This window comes from Actinia tenebrosa, unplaced genomic scaffold (assembly GCF_029948245.1).
Source record: "Actinia tenebrosa isolate PJP-AT-01 unplaced genomic scaffold, QUT_ActTen_1.0 PGA_scaffold9__36_contigs__length_13948895, whole genome shotgun sequence".
NCBI classification, from domain to species: Eukaryota; Metazoa; Cnidaria; class Anthozoa; order Actiniaria; family Actiniidae; genus Actinia; species Actinia tenebrosa.
The window spans coordinates 4,611,976-4,627,902 of record NW_028292586.1 but is presented as its reverse complement, the minus strand read 5'-3'; the positions used below and the strand labels follow the sequence as shown (position 1 = coordinate 4,627,902).

Below are 15,927 nucleotides of genomic sequence, written 5' to 3'. Positions count from 1 at the left end.
TCTACGAAAGCTTTCTTTTTCTCTGCTACCAAATACAACAGCGCAATTATGGAAGTGTTTACGATCGGATTAATGAACGGGAACGATAGAAAGTATCGGACCGGTGTGCGCGCTCCAATTACGTCGCCTCTCAACGCTATCGTTGTCGTAGGATTGAGTTGAATTTTTTTGTTGATCTTCTAGTGTTGTTCTTAATTTTTTCCCTCTGATCGACTATTCTTTACTTCACCAAAACTCATATTCAAACAACTATTAATTAAGGGGTTTGTAGGGCGAATTGATGAGCAACCTAGCAACATCCCTGCGCGATCGACGTTAAGTCGAGTTGGGTTGATTCAAGTGTGGGATGGGGATTTGTGGTAATTAGAGCAATGTACTTCGAAGGGGACCCTGTTTCCCAATGTGCAGCACCAACCAGCGGTCAAAATCAATATAATTAATTAAAGCAATTACATTTTTGACCTAAACCAATAAATGCAAAGAGAATTTCAATCCCATCGAATTTAAGATTAAGCGCGAAAAATGTTGGTTAAATTCAAATGCTCTTTATTTCAGCTTTATTTTTATTTTTATAGCTAAATTTAATTTCAAACTACATAGTCCTTCATTGGTTTATTTATACTGCAAAATACACAGTTCAACTAGTATTTGTTTTAGATTTCGTAATATAATTATTATTAAGTTTTTAGTAATTTATTTTATTTTTTTAACAACTCTTTCAATAATATTGATTAGTAACACTAGAAGACAGTGTTTAATAGTTTGAAAAGGTTTCTTCAGAAAGACATGACACTTAATTAAAGCCTTTAAGGAAGATCAAAATCTAGCGTTTTTTGTATAATTGTTTCACAATTCCGAGGTCGAATGAATCTTCCAAAGGGTACAGATATAAGATAGAGCAGTCATAGTCAAAATAGTGGGGGAAAAAAGCTATGGCGCAATTCACATTCTGCCAATGGGTATAGATATAAGATAGAGCAGTCATGGTCAGAATAGTAAAAAAAAAGCTATGGCGCAATTCACATTCTGCCAATGGGTACAAATATAAGATAGAGCAGTCATAGTCAGAATAGTGAAAAAAAGCTATGGCGCAATTCACATTCTGCCAATGGGTACAGATATAAGATAGAGCAGTCATAGTCAGAATAGTGAAAAAAAGCTATGGCGCAATTCACATTCTGCCAAAGGGTACAAATATAAGATAGAGCAGTCATAGTTAAAAAAGTGAAAAAAAAGCTATGGCGCAATTCACGTTCTGCCAAAGGGTACAGATATAAAATAGAGCAGTCATAGTCAAAATATTTAAAACAATTATTTTAAATTTGAATTTGCCCCATGCACTTTCTCTTACACAATACCACTATATTCAACATTTTATAAATTATATCAAAAAACGTAAAGCGCGCTATCTACGAAAAGCGAATTTAAGAAGATCATTTTTTTCGTTCGTGTTAATTATGTTTCTAGTGGACTATCTTGACCTTAAAATTTTGAAAACACATTTGCAAAAGAGTACTAGATTTCGTTCTTCGTTGTTGAGATCTTTAGAAGTGTCTGGACGGGCTTCCTGTATTTTGTTTGTATTTACAGTTGCAATATATTAAATATTCGCTAGTAATTAAATTACATAAGAATATCTTGTAGAATAGGAATGTCAAAGCCATTATATGACACTGAATTAATTCACCTCCACCCAGCAGGTCATCATCATCACCATCATCATCATCATCACCACCATAATCAACATCATTTGCTACCATCACTATCCATCACCATCAACACCATCATCACCACCACCATCATCATCATCATCATTTGCTACCGGCATCACTATCCATCACCATCACAACATCATCATCACAATCATCATCATCACCATTATCATCATCATCGATCGTCACCATCATTGACTATCATCATCATCATCATCACCATGCATCATCATCAACACCATCATCACCACCACCACCATCATCATCATCATCTCCATCATCATCGTCATCAACCCAATCATCATCATCAAAAACACCACTACTACCATCATCATCATCACCGCCATCATCATCATCATCACCAATAGCATCATCATCATCACCGCCATCATCATCATCATCACCAATAGCATCATCATCATCACCGTCATCATCATCATCATCATCGCTATGCATCATCGTCATCATCAACAACACCACTACTACCATCATATATCATCATCACCGTCATCACAACCTCCTTAATTCTACTTGTTTTTACTAATCGCAGTGTCTTTTCTTTAAATATTTTTTTATCATTTGATGTTTTTGCGGTTTCATTCAAAATTGTTCTCTTAAATTATAATGGCGTCAGTTTTCTATTTAAACATTTAAATAAGTTACTAAAAAAAATTAAAAGCAATGACTTGAAAATTACGAAATCAAAGGAATTGCAAAAAATAATCATAAAATAAAATATCGTATAAAGGATCTTTTAGAACAAGTATGAACATGTACCAATCAATTCTTGTAGACAGTTAATAATACTATAGTGTAGCGCGTCACCAGACTACTGAGGCCTGGGACGAGCCTTAGCTGACGTCACGAACCTCGCGTTCCAATCAGAAACGATTAGGAAATTGAGAAGTCGATTTGGAAAAAATCGAGATATTTACAAAATATCAATAATTAAGTGTTGCAACACTTTTTTTACAACTACATTGTCGGTTTTAAACCCAACTAGCGCAGAACATGCGCAGAAGTGTTGTCTCTATGTTGTCGTAGCAACGGGTTTTAGAGGTTAACCAGTCGTCTTCACATGCAACATTTCTTGTAATTTGACAACTGTGTTGCCACTCCTCCGATCCAACACAGGAAACCCATTCTTGTCATATTAATCCTCGACAAATACGTACCATCAACATTGAGATAATGTAACTCATGCATAATTAATGGTTGTTTCCTATCACGTGATAAGTGCACATGTCATGCGATTGGTACTCACAAGCTCACTTGAACAGAGCCCTGATTTCTAGAACCTGCCTTATATTACGTGACAGTCACGTTTTTCGCTCGTCCAATCACTTCACAGCTTGGTGGACTGACTTGTTCTTGAGGTGGAATCCGTGACAGTCAAGTGTGTGTCACTCCTGGTTGATGTGTTTTCAGGTCCAGTGGTAGAAACGTGATTTGGGTTAACTGCATTAGTAGGACGAATAAGATAGCTAGAAAATAGAAAAAAAAGTGAAATATAGCTAGCTTTATTCATTTATAAGCAATATTTTTACAGGGCCGGGCAGTTCAATAGATCGTTTTCTCAAGGTTGCGTGCGCATCCAATCTTGACGGGTCACAAAACTGAAAAACGCAAATATAGTAAAATTGAGAATGCAGTTTTAGAAAAAAATCTTATTGAAATGTATGATAATTCGAGTTCGAATTTGAGTTTTTTTAAGATTGGACGCGCGCGCAACCGTGCAAAATGAAAAAAAGTCCATTCTAGCTTTTGCTGGTTTAAATATGGAGGCCTGTGTTTAAATGGAGGCCTGTGTTTAAATGGAGGGCTGTGTTTAAACGGAGGCCTAGTCAATATTCCATGTTGATTCCACAGTTATAATTTCTAGTTACACGGGTGTAAGAGTATAAATACAACTTACATTATATCGCCCTCTTGTAATTCCAGTTCAGGTACAGGGTTCACGATGACGAACGATACTCCGGGTCTTTTTCCTGTATCAGCTAGTACATGCGTTTAAGGAGAAATAATCATTAAATAGATCAACGTAAAAATGGTGTTTTATAATACAGAATGATGACGGTACAGACGGTACACATAAGGTGAAGGTGGGTAGGGGGACTTAGCAACTGCTGACGTCATAATACTTACGTTGTTCGCTCAGCCCAAGCTGTTTCATTCTGTTTCCTATAATATCATGTATATCACGCTTTTCGAACTTAGTCCCTCGCGGACACGAGTCCTCCACATCCTTTAAGAGAGAGTATATAACAAAGTTACTTAGATACGCGACAATTTAATGGTTTTTTTTCTTTTCTCTCTCATGAAGCTTGCATCCCAAAAGACAGCAGAGCACTTTCCCAAAACATTCCCATAATGCACTGCAACTCAAACTCGATCCAGGTTTTCCTCGACCTTGAAATGGCTTATAAGTAATAATAATATCCACGCTGATTGGCTTTTGAAAAAAAATTATTTTCTTACCTCGCTTTGTTCGTGATGTGTCCTGTAAATTCCTATCGGTACCTCACAAGTCGTTGAACAAAGACGCTGAAACAACCTGCCGTACGTCTCCAACCACAGATGGTCATTTGTGACTTTGAACTAAAAAAGCATTCAACGACAAACTTCAAATTTTATCAAACCCTAAAGGCACAGAAACACGGTGCAACATTGCGCGCAACATTGCAGGCAATGTTGCTGAAGTAGAATAGTTTTCTACTTCAGCAACCTTGCGTGTAACAAATTGCGTCGTGTGTCATGGCTCGCAACATCAATTGCATGCAACATTGCGCGCAATGTTGCACCTTGCGTCCGTAACTTAAATAAACAACCTATGGGCTGACCTAAGTCAGGGCACGGCTAACTCACAGATTGAACCCTGCAGCAATCTCTGGGCTGATCTAAGTCAGGGCATGGCTAACTCACAGATAGAACCCTGAAATAACCTCTGGGCTGATCTAAGTCAGGGCACGGCTAACTCACATATAGAACCCTGAAACAACCTCTGGGCTGATCTAAGTCAGGGCACGGCTAACTCCTGATTGAACCCTGGAACAACCTCTGGGCTGATCTAATTCAGGGCATGGCTAACTCACAGATAGAACCCTGAAACAACCTCTGGGCTGATCTAAGTCAAGGCACGGCTAACTCACAGATAGAACCCTGAAACAACCTCCGGCCTGATCTAAGTCAGGGCACGGCTGACTCACAGATTGAACCCTGAAACAACCTCTGGGCTGATCTAAGTCAGGGCACGGCTAACTCCTGATTGAACCCTGAAACAACCTCTGGGCTGATCTATGTCAGGGCACAGCTAACTCACAAATTGAAGTCTGAAACAAACTCTGGGCTGATCTATGTCAGGGCACGGCTAACTCACAGATGAAACTGGTATCTTGTAAGTGAGGAAGACTGAATATCCCGGAGAAAAACCCTCCAGTCAAAGGAGATTTCTAACAAACTCTACTCAAATTCAAGTCCGACCCTCTCGCTACATCGCTAGACATCGCTAACGCTACCAAATGGTGTTGTCACAAGCCACACACTTCTACGGAATAGTAAGTTGTAATATTTCTTTGTATTCATGATTGTAAAAAATAATCAATGGAATGGTCAATGGGTAATCAAAATTAGCCAATTTAACCTCTAAAACCTTCACATTTTATCGAACCCTATCTAAAACACAGATTGAAACAAGATCTGGATCAGTGATCTACGTTAGGACATGACTAACTCATAGATCGAACCCTGCAACAACCTCTGGGCTGATCCAAGTCAGGGCACGGCTGACTCACAGATTGAACTCTGAAACAACCTCTGGGCTGATCTAAGTCAGGGCATGGCTACCTCACAGATGAAACTGGTATCTTGTAAGTGAGGAAGACTGAATATCCCGGAGAAAAACCCTCCAGTCAAAGGAGATTTCTAACAAACTCTACTCAAATTCAAGTCCGACCCTCTCCACCCATAGGTATTTGTAGTGCTGCACGTGACGTACCGAACACAGGTATCCCGAGCCTGGTGCTTGTTCACATCCGAGAAGAAGGCTTATCAAAGTGATCATGTAGTCTTTGACGAACGTCTGTAACAAATAAATAAATAATAAATGAATAAATAAATGATTAATTAATTAAACAAATATATATACATTGTCACATAATTGTAGAAAATGTGTGACTGCTGAAGACTATCACTATTGATGGTTTTCACAGCCGCCATGTTGGAGATGGATTTAACAAAAGATTCATCATTAGTCTCTTGTTATATCATCCAACATGGCCACCATGTCTTGTGTTATTTCATTCTCTTGGAATGATTGAAAACCAGCAATTGATACCTGAGCTAGATTTTATTTCAACATTTGTTACTCATGGTGAATTAATGCGTACCTTGTCACGCATGTATAGGACTGCGTGATTTATTTAAAATGTGACAATTGTGTCACGCAAGGGAAAGACTTTGTTGTCACGCATGGTGAACGTTTATTATTGTACCTCGTCACGCATATATAGGACTGCCTGACAGGTTAAAGATGTGAGACTGTATCACGCAAGGGAGTACGTTCTTACCTGATAGAGCAAGGTATCCAACATACTCATACTAAACACATAACCAGCTGCAAAAGGTTCACGGAACATGTAGTTCAGATGGTCTTTCTTATTCTGTTCTTTCAACTTTCGCTATTGATTATCGAACAGAAAGGAAAAGTTAGTGCTGCGCACATTATTGACCTCTTTAACTTGGGCGTAATAGTTTCCCCATTTCAGACCACGTGTAATTCCCTAGAGTATTACTTCTTTGTTTAACGGTTGCGCATGAGAAGACACATGAATATGGATACAACTCAAACAAAGAATCTTATTTTCAAGAGAATGACACATGGTCTGAAATAGGAAAACATTTCGTGTGCATAGCCAAACCACGCTGTACTTAAGAGCCGGATAGACGGAATGCATGAAACTGAAATTAAGTGAAGAACGATGACAAATATTGGGATAAATACCTTTACACTTTCACGCAGGCTGGCCATTGATTCTGTACTGGTATTCGTCTGATCAGCTTTGAACTGCATGAACCTCATGTTGGTAGCGTGTGTTAGTTCAACGATCAATGTTGCAGCTGGAAACAGCCTAGGATAAAAAGAAAATAAATTTCAAACATTTTTCCCCCATCAAATTCAAGGCATGTACATTCAAGTCCGCATGTGTCTTCAAAAGTTTCTCTTATTTATTCCACCTACTTCCGCTTTTTTTTCTCTCTTCGTTTTCCTCCTTTGATCGCATTCGTTAGCTTTAATGGCCAAAAAGCCATTTTCAGAACATCGGTAAGTCGAACTTATTTACATAGGTGCTTCTACAGCGTGAGGATGATGGTGGGGTTCTTTGGGCCCTCCCACATGGATACGCCCCTGCATCCGACATACTGAACGATTCCCTTCCTTCCTTCCCTCCTTTAATCATCGGTCATCAAGTCAAACACAAAGTACAACGTACCTATAGATAGTCTGTACACCTACAATAATGCTTGCATCTGCCATGTGTTCTTCATCATAGAACTGACTCGCAAATCTCTGTCCTACTACTACTATACTATCTGCAGTAAGGCAGCCCGCTTGGAGGAGACTATCCAGGCTAGAAATGAAGAAGAAGCCAGTAAGTTATGAGGTAATTCGTCCTTTACAAGATCATAGCTTTTAGAACCCTGAAATAAAAACGAGCCTAGTTCCAGGAAATGGTAGACTTACAAAGTAATATGTAATCTACCTTTTCTGAGTTCGATAATCCTGGTCTAGTTTGGGTACAAACAACACCCAAAATGCATGACGAATGAATGATGTTTGCACCTAAGCAAGACCACAATGCACCAATGTCCGATACCTCAGAAAACTAGTAGGACTGAACATGAACCCGAAAAATCAAACGTGGGACACTAAGGGCCATAAGACACATTATCCATTCTCCAGCAAATCAGAATATGAGGCTGATGCAATGATCATAGACTAACCTATTTATTGTTCCCGTCATGTAGTATAACATTGGAAAATGGCACACAGCTTCTAGGAAATCTTCATTTGGCCTTCAAATAACAAAAAGATTGGTTTAAGTTTTGTTGATTTTAAAGAATTTATTTGCTATTTGTGCGCAGTACAGCTGCACGCGAGGCAAAAACCGTTTGAGGATTGCACGCACACAAATTCGACTCTCGTAACGTGGAAAGTCCATCGAACATTTGCATAAGAAAATAAGGCTTATTGTTTTGTCCCCCAGAGCAATTCCTCTAGGAAATCAATGCAAGAGGTCTATACTTACTCTTCTCCCAGTAGAAGGATGATAGGTTTTAAAGTGATCTTTGGACGATGATAAGCTCGTAAGGGAAGAATAAAGTTATACAATCCTGCTTCGGCCACTGGCGATGATACGATGATACCGCCACGCTGCTGATGCTGGATGCGTACGTGGTCGTTTGGATCTCTATGAGCACAATCCTGCAAAAGAAAAAAGAAACAAAATATTATCTTTACACATTTACACATGCGCAGAAAGTGATGCTTAGTCTCCCGAGGCACAGTCCTAACACCAGAAAAGCAGTTTCATTTAGGGGGGCGATGGAAATTGCTTGACTGTTAATAGAACATTTCGTACAATACCACTGTGCTCTTTGACTCATTTATACAGGGTTAACTTCAATTCAGCGTTACAATATTCACAAATGCCAAAGTTAAGTGAAGAATGCATAACTTCAACCATAAAAACACTTTGACATTACACGGATCTTCACTGGAACATATGAATATTCTTTACAAAATCGAGGCTAAATCTGAGCAAAAAATAACTCGAAACTGGAGTATTCTGATTGTAAGATTTCTTTTCTGTCAAGGGCACTCTTGAGCGCTGTCATTCTTTCTGAGCATGCTCGACAAAATGTCCTGTCATGCGCAGTAAGAGCAACAAGACTCTGGGGTCCACGAACAATACAGACAAACAAAACTGACCTCGTACAGTTTAAGGCAGCATCGGGGTTTGGGTATTTTAAGTAGATGACATCGCATGGGAGTACGTCCAATGTATGGCGAAACAGGAAGAACTCCGATATGATAACTGTAACAAAAGGCAATGGAAAACAATGGAGGACAAACCTTTGATCTAGGCAAGAACTGATGAGGGAATTTGAAAAATGATTTTATAGTAAAGAGACTCACAGAATCGTACAATATTTCTTCTTCACAAAATACAGGCTTTGCACCATCAGGTGCGGGCGCCCATAATACAGCTTGGACTGCCTGTGGTTAGATGGCAGAACAATAAAATCCCTTTGCGCTTGGGAATTGAATTCTTTCTCACGTAAAACGATTGTGTTGTTCCTGACATCTGACATGGCTGCCATCACGTGATGGTGCAAACCCTCTACTGGGTTTTGATGAACGTCAATCAAAGTGTTTCAATGACATTGTCGCAAAACACGTTTTTAGGGATTCGTGCCTATAGGATGTCAGGGCAGTGCTTTGACTGTAAAATTTATTCTTAAATTTATTTTTTAAGTTTATAAATGCTTACTCTGGTATTCTACTTGGCATGTCTTCCATCTCAAGCCCGGTCTCCGATTCCATATCCGATTCATCAGGTACAAATCCCGTAGTAGATATGGACGATCTCCTGGAGTCCCCGATATCAAAGGTCACTTCTTTCCCTCGTCCTTGACTGCTCTCTGGATTATCGACCAAATCAATGCCATCTGTTTCGTTATTATCCTCGTCATCTTTGGGGGACTCTATTTCAACCTCGACTTTTGCAGGGGTTGAGTATTTGAGTCCGTTACTAGGATGTTGCTGGAGCTGTTTCATGCGATTGTTTTCGGCAACTGGTGAGAGACAAAACGAAATTTTTGTTCATCTTCCTCATGCTCTTCCCTTCTTTATTTCTATGACTTTAAGAAGGCATTCTCAAGCTCAAACACTTTACGCAAGCGCTTTTGAACAAGAACATGACGCATGCGCAGATGCGCATGGTAAACGAGTAACGCAAACTAAATTAGGGCGCACAAAAATGTAAAAAGAACATGTTAGATGTCGTGATTATCATGCCAATAAGCGACAAACTCATTAAACAGGAACTTCAAGGCAGCCATGATGGTGGACAAAAAAATATTTGTTCCCTTCAGAAAATGATATCTCTTTGCATGTAAAAACATTGCAGTGTTTCTCTCTTACACCAAGGTTGCCGTAATCACCCCCTCTTTACACTTGAATGGCTTCTTTCTTTCTCTAGCCAACCAGTATTCAAATACTCACCATCGCCGTATCTTTCGTTTCCACTGTAACTAGTCTCAGAATGCAACTCCAGTGCAACTGAACTCGCAGTGATAAAGGATTGGTTTCTTAACCGCTGACTGCTTAACCGGCTGGATTTCTTGGGCTCTTCGTATTTTTTGAACGCCGTGTCTTCCTCGCTTGAGATGGCGATATACAAACAGCGGTCTTCGTAGTTCATTATATGAGAAGGGCCTGGGTTGAGCATGACGCGCGAATTCTTCCCAGTACGACGTACGCCTATAAGAGTGACACCGTACCTAGGATAGACCATAGTCACGTGTTAGTATGTACTAATATGGAAACAACAGCACCACGTGAGTATTTCCTTATGTGGAATTTTCCTCCATGTCACGTGTTTCTCACTTTATGTGGAACTCACAAAGTCACGTGTTAGATGGAACCTCCACCAGGTCACGTGTTAAATGCAATGTACTTGTTTACCAATCATGTATCCAATACCATATATAGGATTTCTAAATACTAATATGTTAAATAAACGTTTTACCACCAAGTCATATGTTTCATCAGGTTTTCCTGGACCTGGTGCATGTGACGTCATAGCTCTATAGACGCCATATTGGTTGACTTGATTTTCGTGTCTTCGTCGTTATGTCAACCAACATGGTAGCCATATCTTTTGTCCTTTTAGTCTCATGGGAAGGTATGCACCCCACCAATTGGAGACCGCACGATAATTTTTCTAATTTTTAGGGAGCGATCATTCTTAAGAATTAAATAACAAAAGACAAAAGTCATGGCCGCCATGTTGGATGACATAGCAAAAGAATTTAATTTTAGAATTAATTGATAACTCAACCCAACATGTCTAAGTCTCCCTCCCCTCCCCTCCCCTCCCCTCCCCTCCCCTCCCCTCTCCTCTCCTCTTCTCTCCTCTCCTCTCCTCTCTTCTCCTCTCCTCTCCTTCCCTCAAGGAAAACAGTGATACTTTAATAGTTCCCTCCGCTTACTTTTATGAGCATGGAAAGCAGCATGAGTAAAGCTCTTGTACGCGTAAGGTCTGAAAATTCTACTGTCACCCAGGCGAATGTCGTAGATCTCGTTACCAGAACATTTACCATACATCTCGTGCCACTTCTCTGAACCTTGCCTAAAGAAGAACATTTGGTCATGTTACTGCGCAGATACTGTAGCTGTACTCTGGCTCTAGTCACGTGAATAACCAATCAGAGAGCAGAGATGAAACAATAGAATTGTACTTTCTTGCTTCTACTTTTTTAAATTAAAGTTATACAATATGAATTGTAGAATATTGCGATTTGAAAGTATAAATCTGTATTTTACCTGTTTTAAGGGAGAAGGTAAAAACGATGGTCCAAAATCAAAACAGGGACCGCATATTTATTCATTTATTTAGGTGTTATCGGTGTTTATAGATTCCCCCTGACCCCTTACCCCTCAGAGATCTGCTTGAATGTCTATTTGTAGTGTCTATTTCTATACGCAAATACCATTGTATCATTGACAAAACGTACACAGTCGTATCAAATACCATTGTATCATTGAAATACAAGTACACAGTTCATTTATTTCTATAATTTGACTTCTATTTTCGGATATATTTATCGTGAGAACAAAGTCCAGAAACCCCACCCCACCCCTCTAAATCGCCCCCGCAATATGACGATAGGTTTGACCTTATATCTACTGATCTCCATGTAAACTATAAAACATGACTTCGCTTACTGTTCGTGTAACGTATGTAGAAGTAGTGTAACAAATGTAGATATTCCAGGGCACACGCAGTTACTCGCGAGTAGCGCGTGTTTAATTTCATCCTCACAAACCACGTGCTCTGAAATTATCAAAAACATACATAAGATAAATATTAGATAAATATGATATATCTACATTAATACAGATAATCATATCAACAGTCCATTAACTTAAATATGACCGTAGTAGTTCTAAAATGAATGCGTCCAAGAGAGGAGAGGTTTGAGGGTGCGCGCTTTGATGCCAAAAGTTCCCGCCAATTCCACAGGGACCCCATCAGTATAAAACATTGAGAGACACTTTTAGCCCCAACGTTGTGTTATATTTTGCCGTTATATTATCTAAACAATTTTGATATAGAATTTATCAAATATTTTGACAGTTTTTCACGTCAAAAAAACATAGAATGGAGACTTTTAATAGGGAGAACCTCCCCTCTTTCCCTACGACACTGTCGCGTGACCAACCTGCAAAGCTGACATGAAACTTATTTTCTGGCTTTAAAATTTGTACAAATAAGGGCGTGGCAGGAGCAAAGTCCTGTACGGCCCAAGTACGTAGAATGGTATGCTGATCCTGAAACAAAATAACAAATGCCTCAACCGTTGTTCCTCCAACTCTGCCCCTACCCCCTCCCCCACATAAACACACCTTAAATCTTAAATTCTTCCCTTAGAACAAGCATTTTCGCTTCCTTCTTCTAAGTTATTGAATCCTCTATGCATATGCGAGAAACCAGTGAAAATTGATTCATATTGAGCAATCAAAACATGAGCTGAATGGATGGAATCACTTACGGCAGCCTCGCGGTCAGCGGCATATCTGTCAGCAAGAATAAAGCATCCCTCTGCCGTTTCTACCCTAAAAATAGAAGCAGCAATACCCTTTAAAACACCCTACGTTTAAATTTTCAAAATCCGTGAAAATTTTATTTGGAAAATCCGGAATCGTAGCCTGGAATGAACCTTGGACTGGACTTCACTCAAGTGGATTGTACGGATCGAAACCCTTTTAAAACCCACTTTTCTTTATTGAATTTATAATGCCTAGTCATGACTAACCTTTCCTTATCATTTACTCAACTATGCGTCCAAGAAAATCTTGAATTTCCGAAATTTGAGCTCGATTTAAGGAGAGATACTTAACGTGTAGACACCAGCCCTACCCCTCCCCTCCCTAAAATTTTCAAAACCCAATGCTTATTTTCTCGTGTATTAATAAATACATACATACATAAATAAATAAATACCTGGCTCGTATGAGGTCCTCATCGATGAGGGCCGAGCCCTTGAGGTAAGTGACTCTCTGAGCCCAGACTGGTACTTGGAGTAAGATACGTAGGGTACTGTCGAGTTCGGATGGACACAGTAACACCACATGGACGTCCTAAAATATGGATTAAAATAGGTCAGGACAATCTATTTCCACTTTATTTCCTGTTATAGTAGACAACCCCCTGGGATGGGAGAGAAAGTGTTGCTGATAAACACGAACACAAATGAAGGCCAACTATAAGACCTTTTTAACTTCGTATGGAAATTGCCCATTTGAGATCATATGATATTCCCTTGAGAATTGTTCTTTTCTGACGAACATGTTAAAATATTTACACATGAAAGAATCAACTCCCAAGAGTGGCATCACAGGGTCTGAAATGTGCACAACAAACAACGAAGGGAGAGAGGTCCATGTTTGCTTTATTCAAAAGTTACCTGAAGTTTGGGATCAGCATAAAACTCATTTAGGAAGTCAATCACGGTGACCGCGCGCAACGTTGTAGAACACAGTACCACGTGTCTTGTCGTTCCCGCTAATAATGTACTGTAGGCCCCGCCTTCTTTCTGTCTACTGAACAGTAGAAAGGCCAGTTGCTCGAGCTGGGTAAGGAAAGTAGAAGAAAATGTAAGGTCTTTGGAAGGGTTTGACTGATGTAAAACTTATGGTAATACTGAGGGAGAGGAGTAGAAGGGGAGATGGTTAGAAGACGCTAAAAAGCGTCCTAGAGAAATAAAAATAAAAATGATCAAAGAAAACAAAAGCCGTTGAGGAAAATCCAATGCGATCTTGTAAGCAAGTTACAATTAAACTGCGCATCTTTATCTGTAATGCGCATGCTCACAATTTTGGCAGGAAACGGAGCGGACGTGTCGAGTTATCAAAACATAAAAATTTCGTATCTCAAAAAAGGATTTATATTGGCCATATAAAATTTTCCCGCCATTTCCCTGAGCATGCGCACTACATGTTCCACGTGTCTAGTCAAGCTATCATTGTGTTAGTTCAAACCTCGATAGGAAGCATAACAAGAGCGATGCCAATCATAATCATGACGAACGTCTGTGTCGTCCAGTGTTTTGGGGTTATTTCTCCGTAACCAACGGTACTGAACGTTACCACAACGAACCACGTTGTATCGAAAAAGGACCATTTCCCTGATGCTCGCTCAGAATGATGAATACCACACACACTAGAGAAATGAAAATGGATTAAGGGAGCATTCATTTTTTAGGAGGGAGGGGGAGGGGGCCGGAGGAATCCCTATAAACAGTAAAATACAATTTTTAGACCCCCTTTCTTCTGTCTGCATAAAAAGTGACCCTCCTCTTGAAATTTGTTGAATTCTTGTCCCTCTTCTCTATGTAAATAGAGGATATTACATGGGTGCGCGGAGATACGAAATTTATCTTCGAGTGTTGAAAAGATCTCAACACGAGAAGATAAATTTCGTATCTCTAAGCGCCCATGTAATATTCTGTTTATTATACATTTATCCATAAAATCAACTTAATAAGCTTTTTTACTGTTATAACTAACTAACTAATAGCTTAAATACGCAAAGTAACGATATTTTCACATGTCAAAATAACATGTTATTTTCACATGTGAAAATATCAGTTTTTCGAAAAGGAGAAATATAGGTATTTTATGGATAATTATATGATAATATGAAATATTTGATGGTCCCCTTTTCGACTGAGTAGAAATTTAATGGCTCTCCCCTGGATTCCCCCGACCCACCCCCTCCTAAAAAATGAATGGTCCCTAAATAAATAATAGTTGGAACAACACTGTTCTCTTTCTTCAGTTCCAATATATATATTATTTACTTGTGCTTTCTTCGTTTCATTCTGGCCTTTTTTTCTTCCTTTCTTGAATATTTCTTTCTTTCTTTCTTTCTTTCTTTCTTTCTTTCTTTTTCCCCTTTTTTTTCTGTTTCCTTTTCCTTTGTTCCCTCTTTTTTCCTTTTCTTTTCTTTTCTTTCCTTTCCCTTCTTTTCTATTCTTATCACTTCTTTCTATTATAAATTTCTTTTCCTATCTTCCTTTTTCTCTTCCTTCTTTTCAGAACAAGTTTCTAAAGTATATTTTATTTGTTTAACTCTTCAAACAGCAATATTCATACTACCAATGCAGAAAACCTTTTCATACCTTGTAAAAAGAATACAGAAGACAGTACCACAGAGAATAAGTAACTTTTGTGACAAAGCTGATTGTTGTCGAAGGACTAGTCTATGCAAATCATTCTAGAGAAGAAAATATTGAATTAGAGATTTGTCAAAAATATCTGGGGAGAGTTGCTCGACCTGCGCCTTACTGTCTCAATTGTAAGCAGCCACCTTAAAATGCGCATGCGCACCTTAGGATATTGCTCGTTTTTTTCTAGATTTAGCCATTTAGAAACTCATCGGCTAGCCAGAACTTTTGGGGGGATTATTTTTAACTTTCTTTTGATTAAATAAAAATAACCGAAGACCATACTCCCAGACCCGAATGCTGAAGCGTCGTATGGCAGCGCAAAGCATTTACGGCTATGCCAGAGATTTCGACCCCAACACCGCTATCCCCGGGAGGATTTACAGACTGATCAGGAAGCTCGGCAAAAGCCTGAGGGAGAGGTTAGTCGGCCCCTAGACCATAAATGATTAACCCCTTGCTATGACCAGCATACCTGATATTTCGCTTGTGTCACTCATGACTAGGCTCCCATGGTCATTCCTTTCCATGTGGGATGCATTTTGCAAAAACTAGCCGCTGCATGTATTTATGCGCAAACTCAGTAAGTATCAAAATTTAAATCTTATTCTATTATTTTGTACGAAATATTTGAAGAAGACAAATTTTTACATTCAAAAGGAAACTTTTGACAGTACTTTAAAGCGGGCAATTTAACACAGAC

The 15,927-nt window shown here is 39.1% G+C and overlaps 1 protein-coding gene across 1 annotated transcript in view; it reads right to left on the bottom strand.

Moving 5' to 3' along the window:
• Positions 1–525: 525 nt before the first annotated feature.
• LOC116300801 (potassium channel subfamily T member 2) overlaps positions 526–15,927 on the bottom strand; it is a 31,158-nt gene continuing 15,756 nt past the window's right edge. The window contains exons 12-32 of the mRNA XM_089024899.1: positions 15,180–15,274; positions 14,038–14,218; positions 13,464–13,628; positions 13,001–13,137; positions 12,549–12,612; positions 12,219–12,327; positions 11,722–11,830; positions 10,982–11,125; positions 9,997–10,274; positions 9,263–9,566; positions 8,701–8,806; positions 8,018–8,193; positions 7,713–7,784; positions 7,202–7,339; positions 6,712–6,838; positions 6,278–6,388; positions 5,707–5,790; positions 4,191–4,310; positions 3,858–3,957; positions 3,628–3,709; positions 526–3,196 (exon numbers count right to left, since the gene is read on the bottom strand). Coding sequence (XP_088881025.1) covers positions 3,058–3,196; positions 3,628–3,709; positions 3,858–3,957; positions 4,191–4,310; positions 5,707–5,790; positions 6,278–6,388; positions 6,712–6,838; positions 7,202–7,339; positions 7,713–7,784; positions 8,018–8,193; positions 8,701–8,806; positions 9,263–9,566; positions 9,997–10,274; positions 10,982–11,125; positions 11,722–11,830; positions 12,219–12,327; positions 12,549–12,612; positions 13,001–13,137; positions 13,464–13,628; positions 14,038–14,218; positions 15,180–15,274 — 2,841 coding nt within the window. The 3' untranslated portion in view covers positions 526–3,057. The remainder of the gene's footprint in view (positions 3,197–3,627; positions 3,710–3,857; positions 3,958–4,190; positions 4,311–5,706; positions 5,791–6,277; positions 6,389–6,711; positions 6,839–7,201; positions 7,340–7,712; positions 7,785–8,017; positions 8,194–8,700; positions 8,807–9,262; positions 9,567–9,996; positions 10,275–10,981; positions 11,126–11,721; positions 11,831–12,218; positions 12,328–12,548; positions 12,613–13,000; positions 13,138–13,463; positions 13,629–14,037; positions 14,219–15,179; positions 15,275–15,927) is intronic.